This window comes from Microtus oregoni, unplaced genomic scaffold, assembly GCF_018167655.1.
Source record: "Microtus oregoni isolate MIOR12 unplaced genomic scaffold, Mior012 000045F_ref0000178, whole genome shotgun sequence".
Lineage (NCBI taxonomy): Eukaryota > Metazoa > Chordata > Mammalia > Rodentia > Cricetidae > Microtus > Microtus oregoni.
Window position 1 is genome coordinate 4,580,774 of NW_024543219.1, and position 13,906 is coordinate 4,594,679.

The 13,906-nt window shown below is 43.9% G+C and overlaps 1 protein-coding gene across 1 annotated transcript in view; it reads left to right on the forward strand.

The window, feature by feature from the left end:
• Cenpj (centromere protein J) overlaps nt 1–13,906 on the forward strand; it is a 42,708-nt gene that overhangs the window by 24,118 nt on the left and 4,684 nt on the right. The window contains exons 9-13 of the mRNA XM_041634217.1: nt 2,114–2,279; nt 6,194–6,433; nt 9,589–9,673; nt 12,896–12,960; nt 13,181–13,294. Of these exons, the coding sequence (XP_041490151.1) occupies nt 2,114–2,279; nt 6,194–6,433; nt 9,589–9,673; nt 12,896–12,960; nt 13,181–13,294 (670 nt within the window). The remainder of the gene's footprint in view (nt 1–2,113; nt 2,280–6,193; nt 6,434–9,588; nt 9,674–12,895; nt 12,961–13,180; nt 13,295–13,906) is intronic.

Below are 13,906 nucleotides of genomic sequence, written 5' to 3' on the forward strand. Positions count from 1 at the left end.
TCTGCCTCCCAAGTGCTGTGTTAGAAGTTTTGATCACTTTAAATAACAAGTATAAATGAAAAAAGGACAACTTTCTGTTCTATCAATATATTTTTAATTAAGGGTATATCCCCTCTGTGTAAACAGCAGTCTCCTGTGTTATGGGGCACTCTGGGCTTGAGTCAGCCACTATTCCTGCCAGCTTTGTTTCCTGAGGCAGCTACTGCTGTGTCAGTGTAGTACAATGTCTGTGGGTTTCCGAGATGGGAACAGACAGGAATCTCTGGCTCCCTGGGAGATATGATGTCCTTTTCCAAAGCAGTACTGCTGTGAAGATTTCAGGTTATGTATCTAGTGGATAATAAGCCTGTGGAAACTGAAACTTACCAGCAGGTAGTACTGGGAACATCTGTATGCTTGAGTTTGCTGAGCCTCTCTCACCCACCCGGTGCAGAGCAGAGTCCTTGTCTGTGAAACTGGGGTAGTCATAGTAATAGCAGAGTATTTTGTTTTTGTTACACCATTGTTCTAGATGTCTACATCTTACAAGGTTTCCTTTTCTAAATGAATTTTTAAATTTATATTCATTGCTGGCTGTGGTGGCACACACCTTTAATCCCAGCACTCGGGAGGCAGTGGCAGGAGGATCTCTGAATTTGAGGCCAGCCTGGTCTACAGACTGAGTTACAGGATAGCCAGGGCTACACAGAGAAATCTTGTCTCAAAAACCAAACCAAACAATTTTTTTTTCGAGTTAGGGTTCTCTATAGCTTTGGAGCCTTTACTGGAACTAGCTCTTGTCTCTACTGTGTGGGTCTTGAGGATCAGCCTCAGGTTGTCAGACTTAGTAGCAAGCGCCCTCCCCTCTGAGCAGTCTCACCTGCCTGGTCCAGGTGACCATTTTTCTCCTGCTGATTTCCAGTGTTCTGTGATTGCTCACTCAGTGAGCAATATACCCGTTGCTTTAGTTCTTCTTTGTGGAGAAGCAGGTGAGTGCTGGGTGCTTCTAGTTAGCCATCTTGACCCCCATGAGCTGCTTTGTCTCTACAGTCCTTCAACAAGCCTCCCTGGGAAGGATGCTGAAACATGGGTCTGGCTCTGCCTGCCCCTCAGTGAGTTGTGGGACAGATCAAAGCACATGGCGTCTAGTTTTCTCAGCCTGGCACCAGTAGGGTGCCTCCGGATGGATGACAGTTCCTAGAACTGTCTGCCAGAGGCCTGGGATAAAAGGGGTTACTAGTAGATCCTAGGGAATGCTGCAACTGATTTCCAGCCCTGGCTTTCTTCACCTGTGTATACCTGATGCACCTTTAGTAGACCGCAGAGTTCTGAGGTTGCTGCCTCCTCTTGGCTTGGTTTAGGTTGGAAGGACAGTTTCGCCAGTTCCCTGCTCCACCAGCTTTTCCTCATAGCATTTCTGTGTACATGTGGTACTTCTTGGCTCTCTCCTTACTGCTTCTAATGTTTCAAACATTTATTTTCCTTTTTATTACTTGTGTGTATCATGTATGTGTTGTGTGTGTGAGACTGCAAGGTTTAGGCACGCCATGGGGCCAGTGTAGTAGAGGACAGTTCTCAGGAGTCTGTTCTCTCTGTCCACCATGGGATCTGATTCAAGTCGTCAGATTTGTGCAGCAAGCACTTTCAGCTGATGAGCCATCTTGCTGGCGCTATTACTGTTTGTTTTTTCCATTGCATGTAAGAGGCTGTGGTGTCTCATTTTGTAGATTCACAGTAGGTACCTAGTAGATGCTTGCTGAATGAATGTTAGGGAAAGCATACTGGCTAATCTTTGAGGCCAGTGCATTGTAGGTGGATTCACTTGGATCAGTAACTTTCAGGCTGGCTCTGGGTTCCATTTTGATGGTGTTTATTTTTATTTATTTATTTATTTTTTATTTTTAGCATTGGTGATTAGGGCCTTAGGATTTAGCATCAGGGCCTTCTTTAGTTTTGAGACAGAGATCTGTCTCACTGTGTTGCTCAGGCTAGTATTGAGTTCTTGGTACTCAAAGGATCCTGTATCTACTCTGTGCCACCCAGTGCTAGAAAGAAAGGTGTATATTATCACACTTGGGTACACACGGATCATTATACTGAGACTATCCCGTGACATCGTGGCTTGTTGTTGTAGGAAAGAAATTGCTGACTTTGAGCAACAAAAGGCAAGAGAACTGGCTCGAATAGAAGAGTATAAAAAGGAGGAGACAAGGAAACTACAAAAGGAACGCAAAGTCTTTGAAAAGTACACAGCAGCTGCAAGGACATTTCCAGATAAGAAGGAGCGTGAAGAAATACAGGTATCTGGTTCTACAGCACAGTCAAGGGCTAACAAAGATGGCAATCTTGTAAGAGACCCATTAGAGCTATTTGATGTCTCAGAAAGAAAGTGTGAACTGGCTATCATGTGTGTTACTAATTTTAGCCCTTAGAAGGTCAAGGTAGAAAAGGGTACAGGGTGAAACCCCACCTCAAGAAGGGGGTGTGGGGAGAAAACTGGGTGTCTACAACACTGCATCCGAACATCTCGGTCCGACTCTGAGAGATACAGTCACCAGTCCTTTAGACTAGCAGAATTCCCGCAAAGATCCTGTGCAACCCAGAAGCCAGAACTCGAATGTGCCCCAGTTCCATGTTGTGCCCTCATTTTGACCTGTCACACAGTGACCGCTGCTAGTTCTTTTCTTTTTTTTTTTTTTTTTCTTTTTTGGTTTTTTCGAGACAGGGTTTCTCTGTGGTTTTGGAGCCTGTCCTGGAACTTGCTCTTGTAGACCAGGCTGGTCTCGAACTCACAGAGATCCGCCTGTCTCTGCCTCCCGAGTGCTGGGATTACAGGCGTGCGCCACCACCACCCGGCTAGTTCTTTTCATTCATAGTCATTTATGCCCACATACTAACTAGGGGTTTAGTTCCAAAACTTACAGAATGACAGGGCAAATAATGGTTCTTTGCATCGCAGAGGTGGACATGGGCATGATCAGAGGAAAGGAGCAGTTAAAAAGAATAAATCCATTTCTTTTATTACTATATATTTTTATGTGTATGAGTGTTTTGCCTACATGAATGTATGTGTGTTACATATGTGCAGACCCTGAAGATCAGAAAAGGGTGTCAGAACCCCTGGGACTAGAGTTAGAGATGGTTGTGAACCACCATGTGAGTTCTGGTAATCTAACCCTGGTCCTTTGGAAGAGCAGCCAGTGACCTTAACTACTGAGCCATCTCTCCAACTCCATGAATGCCTTTTTTCCCCCTTAGGGTTTCTCTGTAGCTTTGGAGCCTGTCCTGGAACTCACTTGGTAGACCAGGCTGGCCTTGAACTCAGAGACCCACCTCTTTCTGCCTCCCAAGTGCTGGGATTAAAGGTGTGCATCACTACCGCCTGGCATGAATTTTTATTAGAACTATAAACCTTGGAAAACCAGATGATATGCTATACATTGACACATGCAAAGCTTTCTAAGGAGAAAACTCATTTAACTAAGTATAAAAACCTAGTAAATATATTACACTTTAACAGCCTCAGCTTCTCAACACCACAGTTTCACATGGCTGTCCGCTATTTCCTGCATAAAATGTGAGCTCACCTGCTTTCCATACTTTTCATATTAGTGCTGTGGGTTCCAGCCTATGCTTTCTTTTTTCTCCATGTTGCATGGCACCTAGGGGCAATGCCATCATTCATCTGACAAATGTCATCCCATGTGCACACCTGAAGCATTAGTTACTTAGGATTTTATTTTATTATATATTTGCTTTTAAGACAGGATTTCACTGCACAGTCCACACTGGCTTTGAGATCCTACTGTCTCGGCTTCCTGTGTAGCAACCTGGTTAGATATCTGTGACTCTGACCCTGTGCATAGCTGCAAAGTTCCAAACTTACGATCCATTTACAGAAAGACTTTAGTCTAGTTTTGAATTTGTTTTGAGGTGAAAGTGAGCTAACTTAGTCTGAGCAAAGGAACAAGGCAGGCTTTTAAGTGTCTACAATCCTTGTGGGACAAATAGATTTAGTTATGAAGCATGTCCCAGTAAAATATTCAAGTATATAATATAAATAGTAAATACATCAAAACTATATAGTTAAATGAGAAGTCGTCTTCCTGATCACCCACAGATGTATGTGCCCATAAGACTGAGATGCAATCGTGAGATTACACATACACATCACATGAGAGTACACACTACAATGCAGGTATTGGGGAGACACCAAGCTGCCTTAGCAAAGGTGAGCAAGTTTCCAGAGTCAGTGGTCCTGCAGACCTTCCTGGACAGGATTAACTTTCATCAGTCATTCAAATATACAGCCATTGCTGCATATTTCCACAGCCTCTGACATACATACAGACATACACTATTTTACCAGATTGTTTTCCTGATTTCTGCTAAGTTCCCAAGTGAATGAGATTAATGTATTAGTGAATTAGTTATATTTTGTATATTGACTATATATCCTGTAACTCTGCTGAATGTGTCATATCTGAAAGTTTTCTAGTAGAGGCTTTAGGGTTTTAGATAGGTTCATGTTTTCTTCACAGAGAGACAACCTGAATTTCTTCCTTATTTGTATCAACTTTTATTTTTCCTGTCTTATTGCTCTAGGATTCTGTTCCTAGTTTCTTCAGGGATTTTATTATGAAGGATATTGAATATTGTCTAAGACTTTCTGTATTCATTGAGGCGAACATTGGATTTCTGTTCCTGAATCTATTTATGTGTTGTATTGCATTTATGAATTTATATATTTAACCACCCCTGGACCCCTGGAATGAAATCAGCTTGATCATATTGTATAGCCTTAAAGTATTATTTAATTTGGTCGGTATATACTTTTACTGAGAATTTTCAAGCTTGAGGATCTAACTCCGCACTTGCCTGGCATTCTTAAACCCCAGGGCTCAATCAGTCCTCAGCACTGAGGATCCTGAAACCCAAGATGGGGCCTGAAACTACACAAATGTGAATTTTTGCTGTGTGCTTGTATGGGTTTTGGTATCAGAGTAATACTGGTTTCACAGAATGAATGAACCTTACAGTGTTCCTTCCCTTTCAATTTTATGAAGTAGAGGTACTAACACTAACCAGGCAGGCACTGAAAGCCACGTCTCAGCCCTGTGAGGCGAGCCTGCTTCACTAGTCTCCAGGGTACAAGAGGAGCACTTTCCCTTCTGCTGGGAAATGTTGGGGCTCTCTCCACTGCCGACCCCAATAATCCTAGTTCAACTCTCAGTCACTCTGTGCTCAATGAAATGGCCTGCCAATAGTATTGGTAGACTGTTGTGTGCTGTTCTCCGAGCTTGCTGTAGTTTCCAAACCACTGATGACATTCTGTCCTGACTCTAGTCGTGATTTCCTTGCGTACCCCTGCAGTTTCTTCACTTACTTCACTTAATCCATCTAGAAGAGCTCATGTCTTCCTCTTTTTACTGTTTGGGATTGAACCTAGGCTCTCATACATACGCCATTGTTCTGCTTCTAAGTATATTCCCAGCGCTCCCCACTCCTGTCCCTCCCTTCCCTACTTCCTTCTCACTGTGCCGCTGGGGTTCGAACCCAGCATCTTGTACTTGCCTGGCAAGCACTTCACTGTTGAGTCACATTCCGCCATCATTTTCTTAATTTTCATTATTTTTTTTTCCAGTTTTTCGAGATGGAGTTTCTTTGTGTAACAGCTCTGGCTGTCCTGGAACTCATTCTGTAGCCCAGGCAGGCCTTGAACTCACAGAGATCTGCCTGCCTCTGCCCTCCTAGTGCTGAAATTGAAGGCATGCACCATCGCCTGGCTGACAGTATTTTTAAAAGACTAGTCAAGTGCATAGTGCGAGGGGATTGGGCGTTGAACAAGGGATGTAATTTGGAACTGACCGAGCAGTGAGAAGTCACTCTTCACCTTTGGACGGGTTCACTCATGGATCCCCCAGTCTTCTGTGCAGGAGTTCCCGTCATTTTTCTCTGCTGCTGCTTTAGTAGTGGTTAGGTTATGCTGCGCTCCCTCACACCACACTCAGTGCTGCTCTGCTTTCTCCTGGCTTTTCACTCATTGTTGACAGTGTCAGGTGAGCACTGACCTGACTTCCACATCCCAGCTCCTGAAAACCCCAGTGTCATTTACTGTCTAGGCCTCTTCTCCTGCAGAGGTGGGCTGACACTTTGTTTTATTGATGTATCTCTTTCCCCATTGCATTAATTCTAATAACTTTTCTTTTGAGAGGCTCTGAAACAGCAAATAACAGATTTACAGGAAGATCTGAAAAGGAAGGAGACAAAATGGTCAAGTGCACATGGTCGCCTTAGAAGCCAGATAGAAATGCTAGTCAAAGAGAATACAGACCTCCGAGAAGAGATAAAGGTAATGGAAAGATTCCGACTGGAGGCCTGGAAGAGAGCAGAGGCTATTGAGAGCAGCCCCAAGGCCCAGTACGTGACAGCCACAAAAAAGGATGACGCCACGGTAGGTTTGGGGGAGCTGGTTTTGCCAAATCAGAGTGATGGTAAATGTGTGTTCATTTAAACTCATAAAGCCAGGAAATGGAGTGGTGGATCCAAAGGGTGAGAAGTTAGTGTTTAACAGATCCAGGAGGACTCTCTCAAGACTCAAAAGTCAGGAAATGTTCAGGGGTGATAACTGCACAAGTCAAAAGCACTGTAGTTACACATGTCAACTTGAATTTGTTCAGGAAGGGAATTCTGGATGATGTGTAGTTAGTTTATCACTTGTCTTAATCACTTTGCTATTGCTATGACAAAACTTCGTGACCAAGGAAACTTATAAAAGAAGCATTTAATTTGAGGCTCATAGTTGCAAATATCATGGTGGTGAGCATGGCAACAGGCAGGCATGGTGCTTGAGGAGTAGCTAAGATTTTATATCCTGATCCTCAAGCAAGAGACAGAAAGAGGTCATTGGGAATGGGGTGGACTTTGAAACCTCAAAGCCCATCCGCAGTGACACACCTCCTCCAACAGGGCCACACCTCCTAATCCTTCCCAAACAGTTCCACCATCTGGGAACCAAGTGTTCACATATATATGACCCAATGGGGGCCATTCTTATTCAGACTACCATGGTGCCCAGGAATGATGAGGTAAACCTGGCAGGCCTCCTAGCTATCATGTAGAGTGCTGCCCTGGATGCTGTTAGAGAAAGTGCAGGTTGGGGACGACACTTGATACATTTAGAATTTGTGCTTCATGAGGTACTTGTGGAAAAGAGCTGGCTTAGTGATAAAGCAGTGGTAAAGTCACGAGGATGACCGGCCAGAGAGTGGGGAGGGAGAAGGCCGTCATGGTATCCTGAGTCAAGGGACAGTACCTTGAGATTCAGAGTGGCCTGCTGTGCCTGTTGAGGACTAAATTGGCCAGGTTATTTTCTAAGCCCAGAAAGATGTGCACATTAAGACTCTAACCCTGGAGTGCTGACTGTGGAAAGAGGGAAGACGTGGTAGAGCTTAAGATTCCTGTAGAGCCGTTGATCGTGGGTGAAGGGATTGAGGTAGTGGCTGGGGGGAGGATTTTGTTACTGTAGAAGGAACAGGTTAGTCTCACTCAGGGAAGACGGCACTGCTTAGGCATAGTCTGTGGCAAGCCCAGACCAGGCTGATGCATAGTGGCAGCTGGTGGGAAATCCCCAAAAGCTCTTTCTCAGGAAAACAGGAGCATGCTCACCTGATCTAAAAGGAAGAGGAGGCAGAAGGTAGATGTGGGGAAGTTGTTTGAGTGGAAACCAAAGGTCTTATGGCGGTATACTGGCCAAACTATAGTCACCTGGAACAAGTGAACCTTAGTTAAGAAGATGCTTCCATTACATTGGCCTGTAGGTTAGTTGGTGTGGGCATTTACTTGATTAATGAGGGAGGGCCCAGCCTACTGTAGGCCTGGCTACTGCTGGGCAGGTGGTCCTGACTAGTATAAGCAAGCCAACTACATGAAGTAAGCGGTGTTGCTCTGTGATCTAGCTCTGCCTCATTTCCTACTTTGAGTTCCTTCCGTAGCTTTTCTTAGTGGTGGACTGTAATTAGGACACCCTCACTCCCTTCCCCCAGCGTTTGGCCACAGTCTTTATCACAACCATAGAAAGCAAACTAGGATAGCAGGAAGGCTGGTTTGTGGCTGCAGTGGGGGCACATGAGTGGAAGACCATGGATCCAAATGATAACTGCTGTTGTTGTTGAACTCTTTTGGTGTAGAGCTGGATTGTGGCAAAGGTGAATGCTACTCACAGGGGAGGAGGATGCAGGTTTGCAATGGGCAAGAGTAACTGTCATGAACCATGAATGAAGCTGTAGCTGAAGGCTACAGGTGGAGGATGTACCAAACATGTATGGATCAAGAGACTGTTAGGCCTTTGTGTGTTCTAGGCTGTGAACATTGACTGGAAGAGAGTTTAGAGGAATGATCTGCAAAGACAGGATACAGTACTATAGTATTAATAAAATCCCAGGGACAGATATTGGAGATTCAACCTGAAGGTCAGAAAAGCAAAACAGCCAGCCATGGGCTCTTACCTCTACTTCAGTCCGAAATGGCGATCCTGTCTCTAGGAATCTCTGAATGAGACTGACAGAGAGTTGTCTCCTCCCAATTTATATTCCTCTCTAGGCCTGGAATTAAAGGTGTGCACCACCACTGCCTGGTTCCTATGGCAAACTAGTGTAGCTACTGGAATTAAAGGTGTTGCATCACCACCGCCTGGTTTGTAAGGCTGATCAGTGCAGCTGTTTTACTCTGATCTTTCAGGCAAACTTTTATTAAAACACAAATGAGCTGGGTGGTGGTGGCACACACCTTTAATCCCAGCACTCGGGAGGCAGAGGCAGGTGTGGATCTCTGTGAGTTAGAGACCAGCATGGTCTACAAGAGCTAGTTCCAGGACAGGCTCCAAAGCTACAGAGAAACCCTGTCTTGAAAAATAATACAAAGGAAATATCACTATCACCACACAGTACTCTGGAAGAGGCATTTGCTTGTCCTCCTCTGTACTTCATCATGGAAGCTTCCTAGTGAAGAGATGAAAGGGGTGTGATGAAGCCCCAAACTGCCATTGCTCTGAACACCTCACCATGCTTTGTGTGTGGCCAAAGCAGTGGAAAAGAGCTGTAGAAATCATGGCCTCCTGGCCTTTAAATACTTTACCATTTTATGAAGCAACCCTGACTCTTTAGAAGAATACCTGGTGAACTGTTTGGTGGGCCACCCCACAGTCTAAATCTTTGTGATTTGTGCACCTGTTTATTGGCGGTATTGTTAGAATTGATGGTGGCAACTTCTGGGATTGTCCTAGCTAAGGCCAGACAGAGCACAGATTGGTGGTGGGGAGAACCTGACAGTGCTGGTAATGGGGACAAATTTGGGAATGGGGGAAGTATCAAGCAACCTCATGAACCAGTGGGGACAAGAGGTCAGCTTATGGAAGAGGCTGATATGAAGGTCTGCTGTGTGTCTTGAGTTGGGGGAGAGTGTGTGGTTCATTCCTAGATAGCCACCAATTATTCATCTGGCCTGCTGTGTTAAGTGGGAGTGCAGATGAACAGCTCTTAAATGAGTTAATTTTACTCAGTGACATGAAATGTAGACTAATAATTATATTAAAATTGTCTCATATTATAGAATTCATCTATTCAATTTCAAAAGAGCCATGTTTCTTCAAGAGCCCAGGTAGAAAAATGTAAGAAAAAGTATTTGCCAGCACAAGGTAAGAGGCTGCATGGCCCTTTTATATTTCAGAACTTATAGAGAATCTGAGCTGAGTGTGGTGACCACACCTGTTGCTCCACCGGCAGGAGGATCACTACAAGTTCAGGCCAATCTGGGCCGCCAAGTGAGACTGGTTTAGAGCGAGGTGGATGGGAGCAGCAGCATGAGAGAAGACTGTAGTCTAGGAATTAAATGAATGATCTTGAGCCTCTGCATCACCAGCATGTAAGATGCTGCCTTAGTTCCCGTTTCAAAAGGAGTTAGGGAACAGACTTGTAAAGGAAAGTGGATTCATTTATAGCTTGTGCAAACTGTAATGGTTAAATTAGACTATACACAAAGGCCAGGAAATATGCATGTATTCAGTTGTGAGATAAGCTGTCAGAACTGAGTGCTCTTCTGAGGCCCATTCCTCCGCTGGAGCCTGTACTGTATGTAGCCTTTCCCTACCTCATCATAAATTTCCTGGAGAAACTTGAACCGTGTGTGCCTGTGTGTCTGTATGCGTAGGGGGTGTATCTCTTTAGGGGGGGGTCTCTCTATTGGTCCTACTCCTCAGATAATTCCTAATAGCATTCCATGTAATCTTTTAAACTATATGTGCTCAGGGTTGGAGAAATGGCTCAAAGGTTAAGAGCACTGACTGCTCTTCCAGAGGTCCTGAGTTCATTTCCCAGCAACTACTTGGTGGCTCACAACCATCTGTAATAGGCTCTGATACCCTCTTCCTGCATGTTGGTATACTGCAAAGCTTTCATACATAAAAAATTCAAATAAAATTAGAAAAAGAAACAAACATTAAAAATAACAAAACAAAAACCTTCATGGGCCCATACAATTGATAAATTGTTTCACATTGTTTCTTTCTGTAATTGTTATGAGTTTGCCAGGTGCATGCTGAGAACTGAACCCAGGTCCTTTGCAAAATCAGCCAGTGCTCTTAAATGTTGGGTTGTCTCTCCAGCGTCAACAAATTCACTTGTATTAATCAGTGTGCGCTGCATCAATATCATGGACATTCTTGTCTGTAACTGGAATACACGTTTTTTCTAGGACATAGCAAGTGCTGGCCTAACTGGGCAACTGGTAGAGTATCTTTAATGCCACTAGATTGTACCAAAATATTCCCAAAACATACGAGTACACTCTTACAGTTTATCACATTTATTGTGTTGCTTGTGAGCTGCACATGTGGACTGAGAAGACAACTTGTAGGAGTCAGTGTTGTCCTTCCACGTGGTCCTCTAGATTGGCAGTTGTGTTTCTTTACTGAACCTCACTAGCCCTGGCTTTGTACTCTCAATAGCTAGGAAAGTACCTGGTTCCACTCTTGCCCAATATTCAACTCTGTCAGATTTTAGTTTTTAATAGCTAGGTAAATGTATAACTCTTGTTATCATTGCTTTAATTTGCATTTTTCTTATTAATTACATTGAACACCACTGCCTTTGCTGGTTAGCTATATGAATTTCCCCCCAGTTACAGGGAATTGAAACCCAGGGCTTCATGTATTCAAGACAGGTGCTTTACAACTCAACTCAGCCATGGATTTCTTTTGAAAATAACTTATTTAGGACTTTAACCATTCTGATCTACCTTTATCACAAATATCTTTTCTTAGTCTATTACTTGTCAAACCCTTAAAAAAAATGGGGTCTCACAGAGTTTAGGTTACCCTTGAACTTGCTATGAAGCTAAGGCTGGCCTGTGTCTGCTCATTATCTCTTTTATCAAAATTATTAATGTTGCAGGGCCTCTTTTTTTCCTTGCATGGTGGCGTTTGTTTTGTTAAAAGTATGTGTATGGATGTTTTGCCTGCATGTAGGCATGTGCATCACATGCCTGCCTGGTGCCTGCAGAGGCCAGAAGAGGATACTGGATCCCCTGGAACTAGAGTTACAGAATGTTGGTAGCTGCTCTGTGGATGTTGGGAACTGAGTCAGGGTCTTAACTGCTGAGCCATCTCTCTAGCCTCCTGTGTTTTAAGTTTTCCCTTATCAGGTTATGAGCCACAGCACCTGTGAAATCTGTTCAAGACCACTTGTTATCTAGTTTTTCTCCCTCTGTCACGCCTGTCTGTACAGTACTGCAGACGAGCCTGCACCTAGAAATCTCTGCGTGCTCCTGTCCCTGGTCCAGCTGTAGATAGTTTGAGGGTTCAGTTTCATATTAGATTATAACAGAGAATTCGGTGTGTAATCAGCTGGCAGGGCACTAATTCTGGTTCTGCCTTAGAGATACAGTAATTTATCCTCTCTGCCTTGGTCTCATTTCCTCATCTATAAAAAGGGAGAAGTAGCTCATCTCTGATGGAGTTAAAGGGTAGAAACAATGTGGCAGTTATGGTTGTATAATGTAATTTGCACACTTGCCCTGTGAGTTAAAGAATGCCATTCTTGGGTCCTGTGCAAACAGAGGACACATCCTGCTGGCACCAGACCCCTGGCTCCCATGTGCCCTCTGGTGGACTTACAGCCAGCCTCTGCACTCTTCTATCGTCCATAAACTAACCTTTCAGATGTTGGTGTTTTCTAAATCCATTATTGTATGGAACTGCTGATGCTGGCGGTTTGGGACCTTTTAAGGCAGGGCTAGAGGGATGGCTCAGTGATGGAGCTCTCAGGACTCAAGTTCTGTTCCCAGCACTCACACTGGATAGCTCACCACTGCCTGTAACTCCAGCTCTGGGAGATCCGATGCCCTCTTCCTGCTTCCTTTGGTACCCGAATGCCTGAGTACATTGTATATTGGCAGACAGACTCACACATACACACAAATAAATAAATAAACAAGAAGGTAGGGTTAGATAAAACAGCACTGATAAAGGAAATGCTCTGTGTCTGGTGTGGGTATGTGGAAGCTGGTTCTCTCCTCCCACTGGGTCCCGAGGATGACTGTTTCAAGGCTGGTGGTTCTCTCCTCCCACTGGGTCCCGAGGATGACTGTTTCAAGGCTGGTGGTTCTCTCCTCCGACTGGGTCCCGAGGATGACTGTTTCAAGGCTGGTGGTTCTCTCCTCCCACTGGGTCCCGAGGATGACTGTTTCAAGGCTGGTGGTTCTCTCCTCCCACTGGGTCCCGAGGATGACTGTTTCAAGGCTGTGGCAAGTGCTTTACCTGCTGAGCTATCTCACTGCCCCCAAAGGAAATATTTTACCAGACCAAAAAATTAAATATTTTCATTACGTATTAAAACTAACTCTAATAATTACATTCTAACAGGGAATCTATCTCAAAGAGCCAAGTCTGTGCCTCCTCGTGATTTGGGCATCTCGGATAAAGGACAAGTAAATTTTTTTATATTGTTAAATATGTGAACATACTTTATTCAGAATTGAAATGGATTTGCTGAGTTTCTAAACCAGGAATAAAGAAGGGTTTTTATTTAACATTGTAAATGTTGTTTTATATAACAACAAACACTGGACACAGTATCACATAATTTTAGAATATGGCTTTTATTTAGTAGGTACAGGTTGTAACTGCTTAATATATCTTGTCTTCTAGGCTGCCTTGCCCAAAGAGCCTCGTGAACCAGTGAACTTCCCAGATCTTGAATATAAAAACAAAGAGGAAAAAGAGGAAGAAGTCCAGGGAGAAATCAGTCATCCTGATGGAAAGGTAAATGAATTTAAAGTAATGAATATGGGACTGGAGAGATGGCTCAGTGGTTAAGAACACTGGCTGCTTTTCCAGAGAACCCAGGCTCAATCCCCAACACCCACATGGCAGCTTACAATTGTCTATAACTACAGTTTTAGGGGATATGATACCCTCACACAGACACACATGCAGGCAAAACACCAATTCTCATAAAAACAAGTCATTTAAAAAACAGTGAATGTGGTATAGTACAAATAACCATGCATAAAATAGGGGTCTGTTCTCTGAGAAGAGTGTCGCTTGACAGCAGGGACTGTTCTGAGAACTGCATTCTTACAGGTTATGTTATCACAGGAACATCTTAGAATGAGCTTACACAGACCTAAATGAGATCATCTACCTCAGGCCAGGGGCATGCCATGTCCGTGTATGAGCGTATGCGTGTGTGAGCACAGGTATGTATATGGTAGAGCTATTGTCCTGAGGGCCTAGTTGAACAAAGTGATACAAGATGAGCGTAAGTACAGGAGACAGTGATGATATAAACACACAGTATGGAGTTCATGTAAACCCTTTTATATAGGAGTATGCGCTGAGAACATAGCACAGAAAGCACATAAACCAGCACAT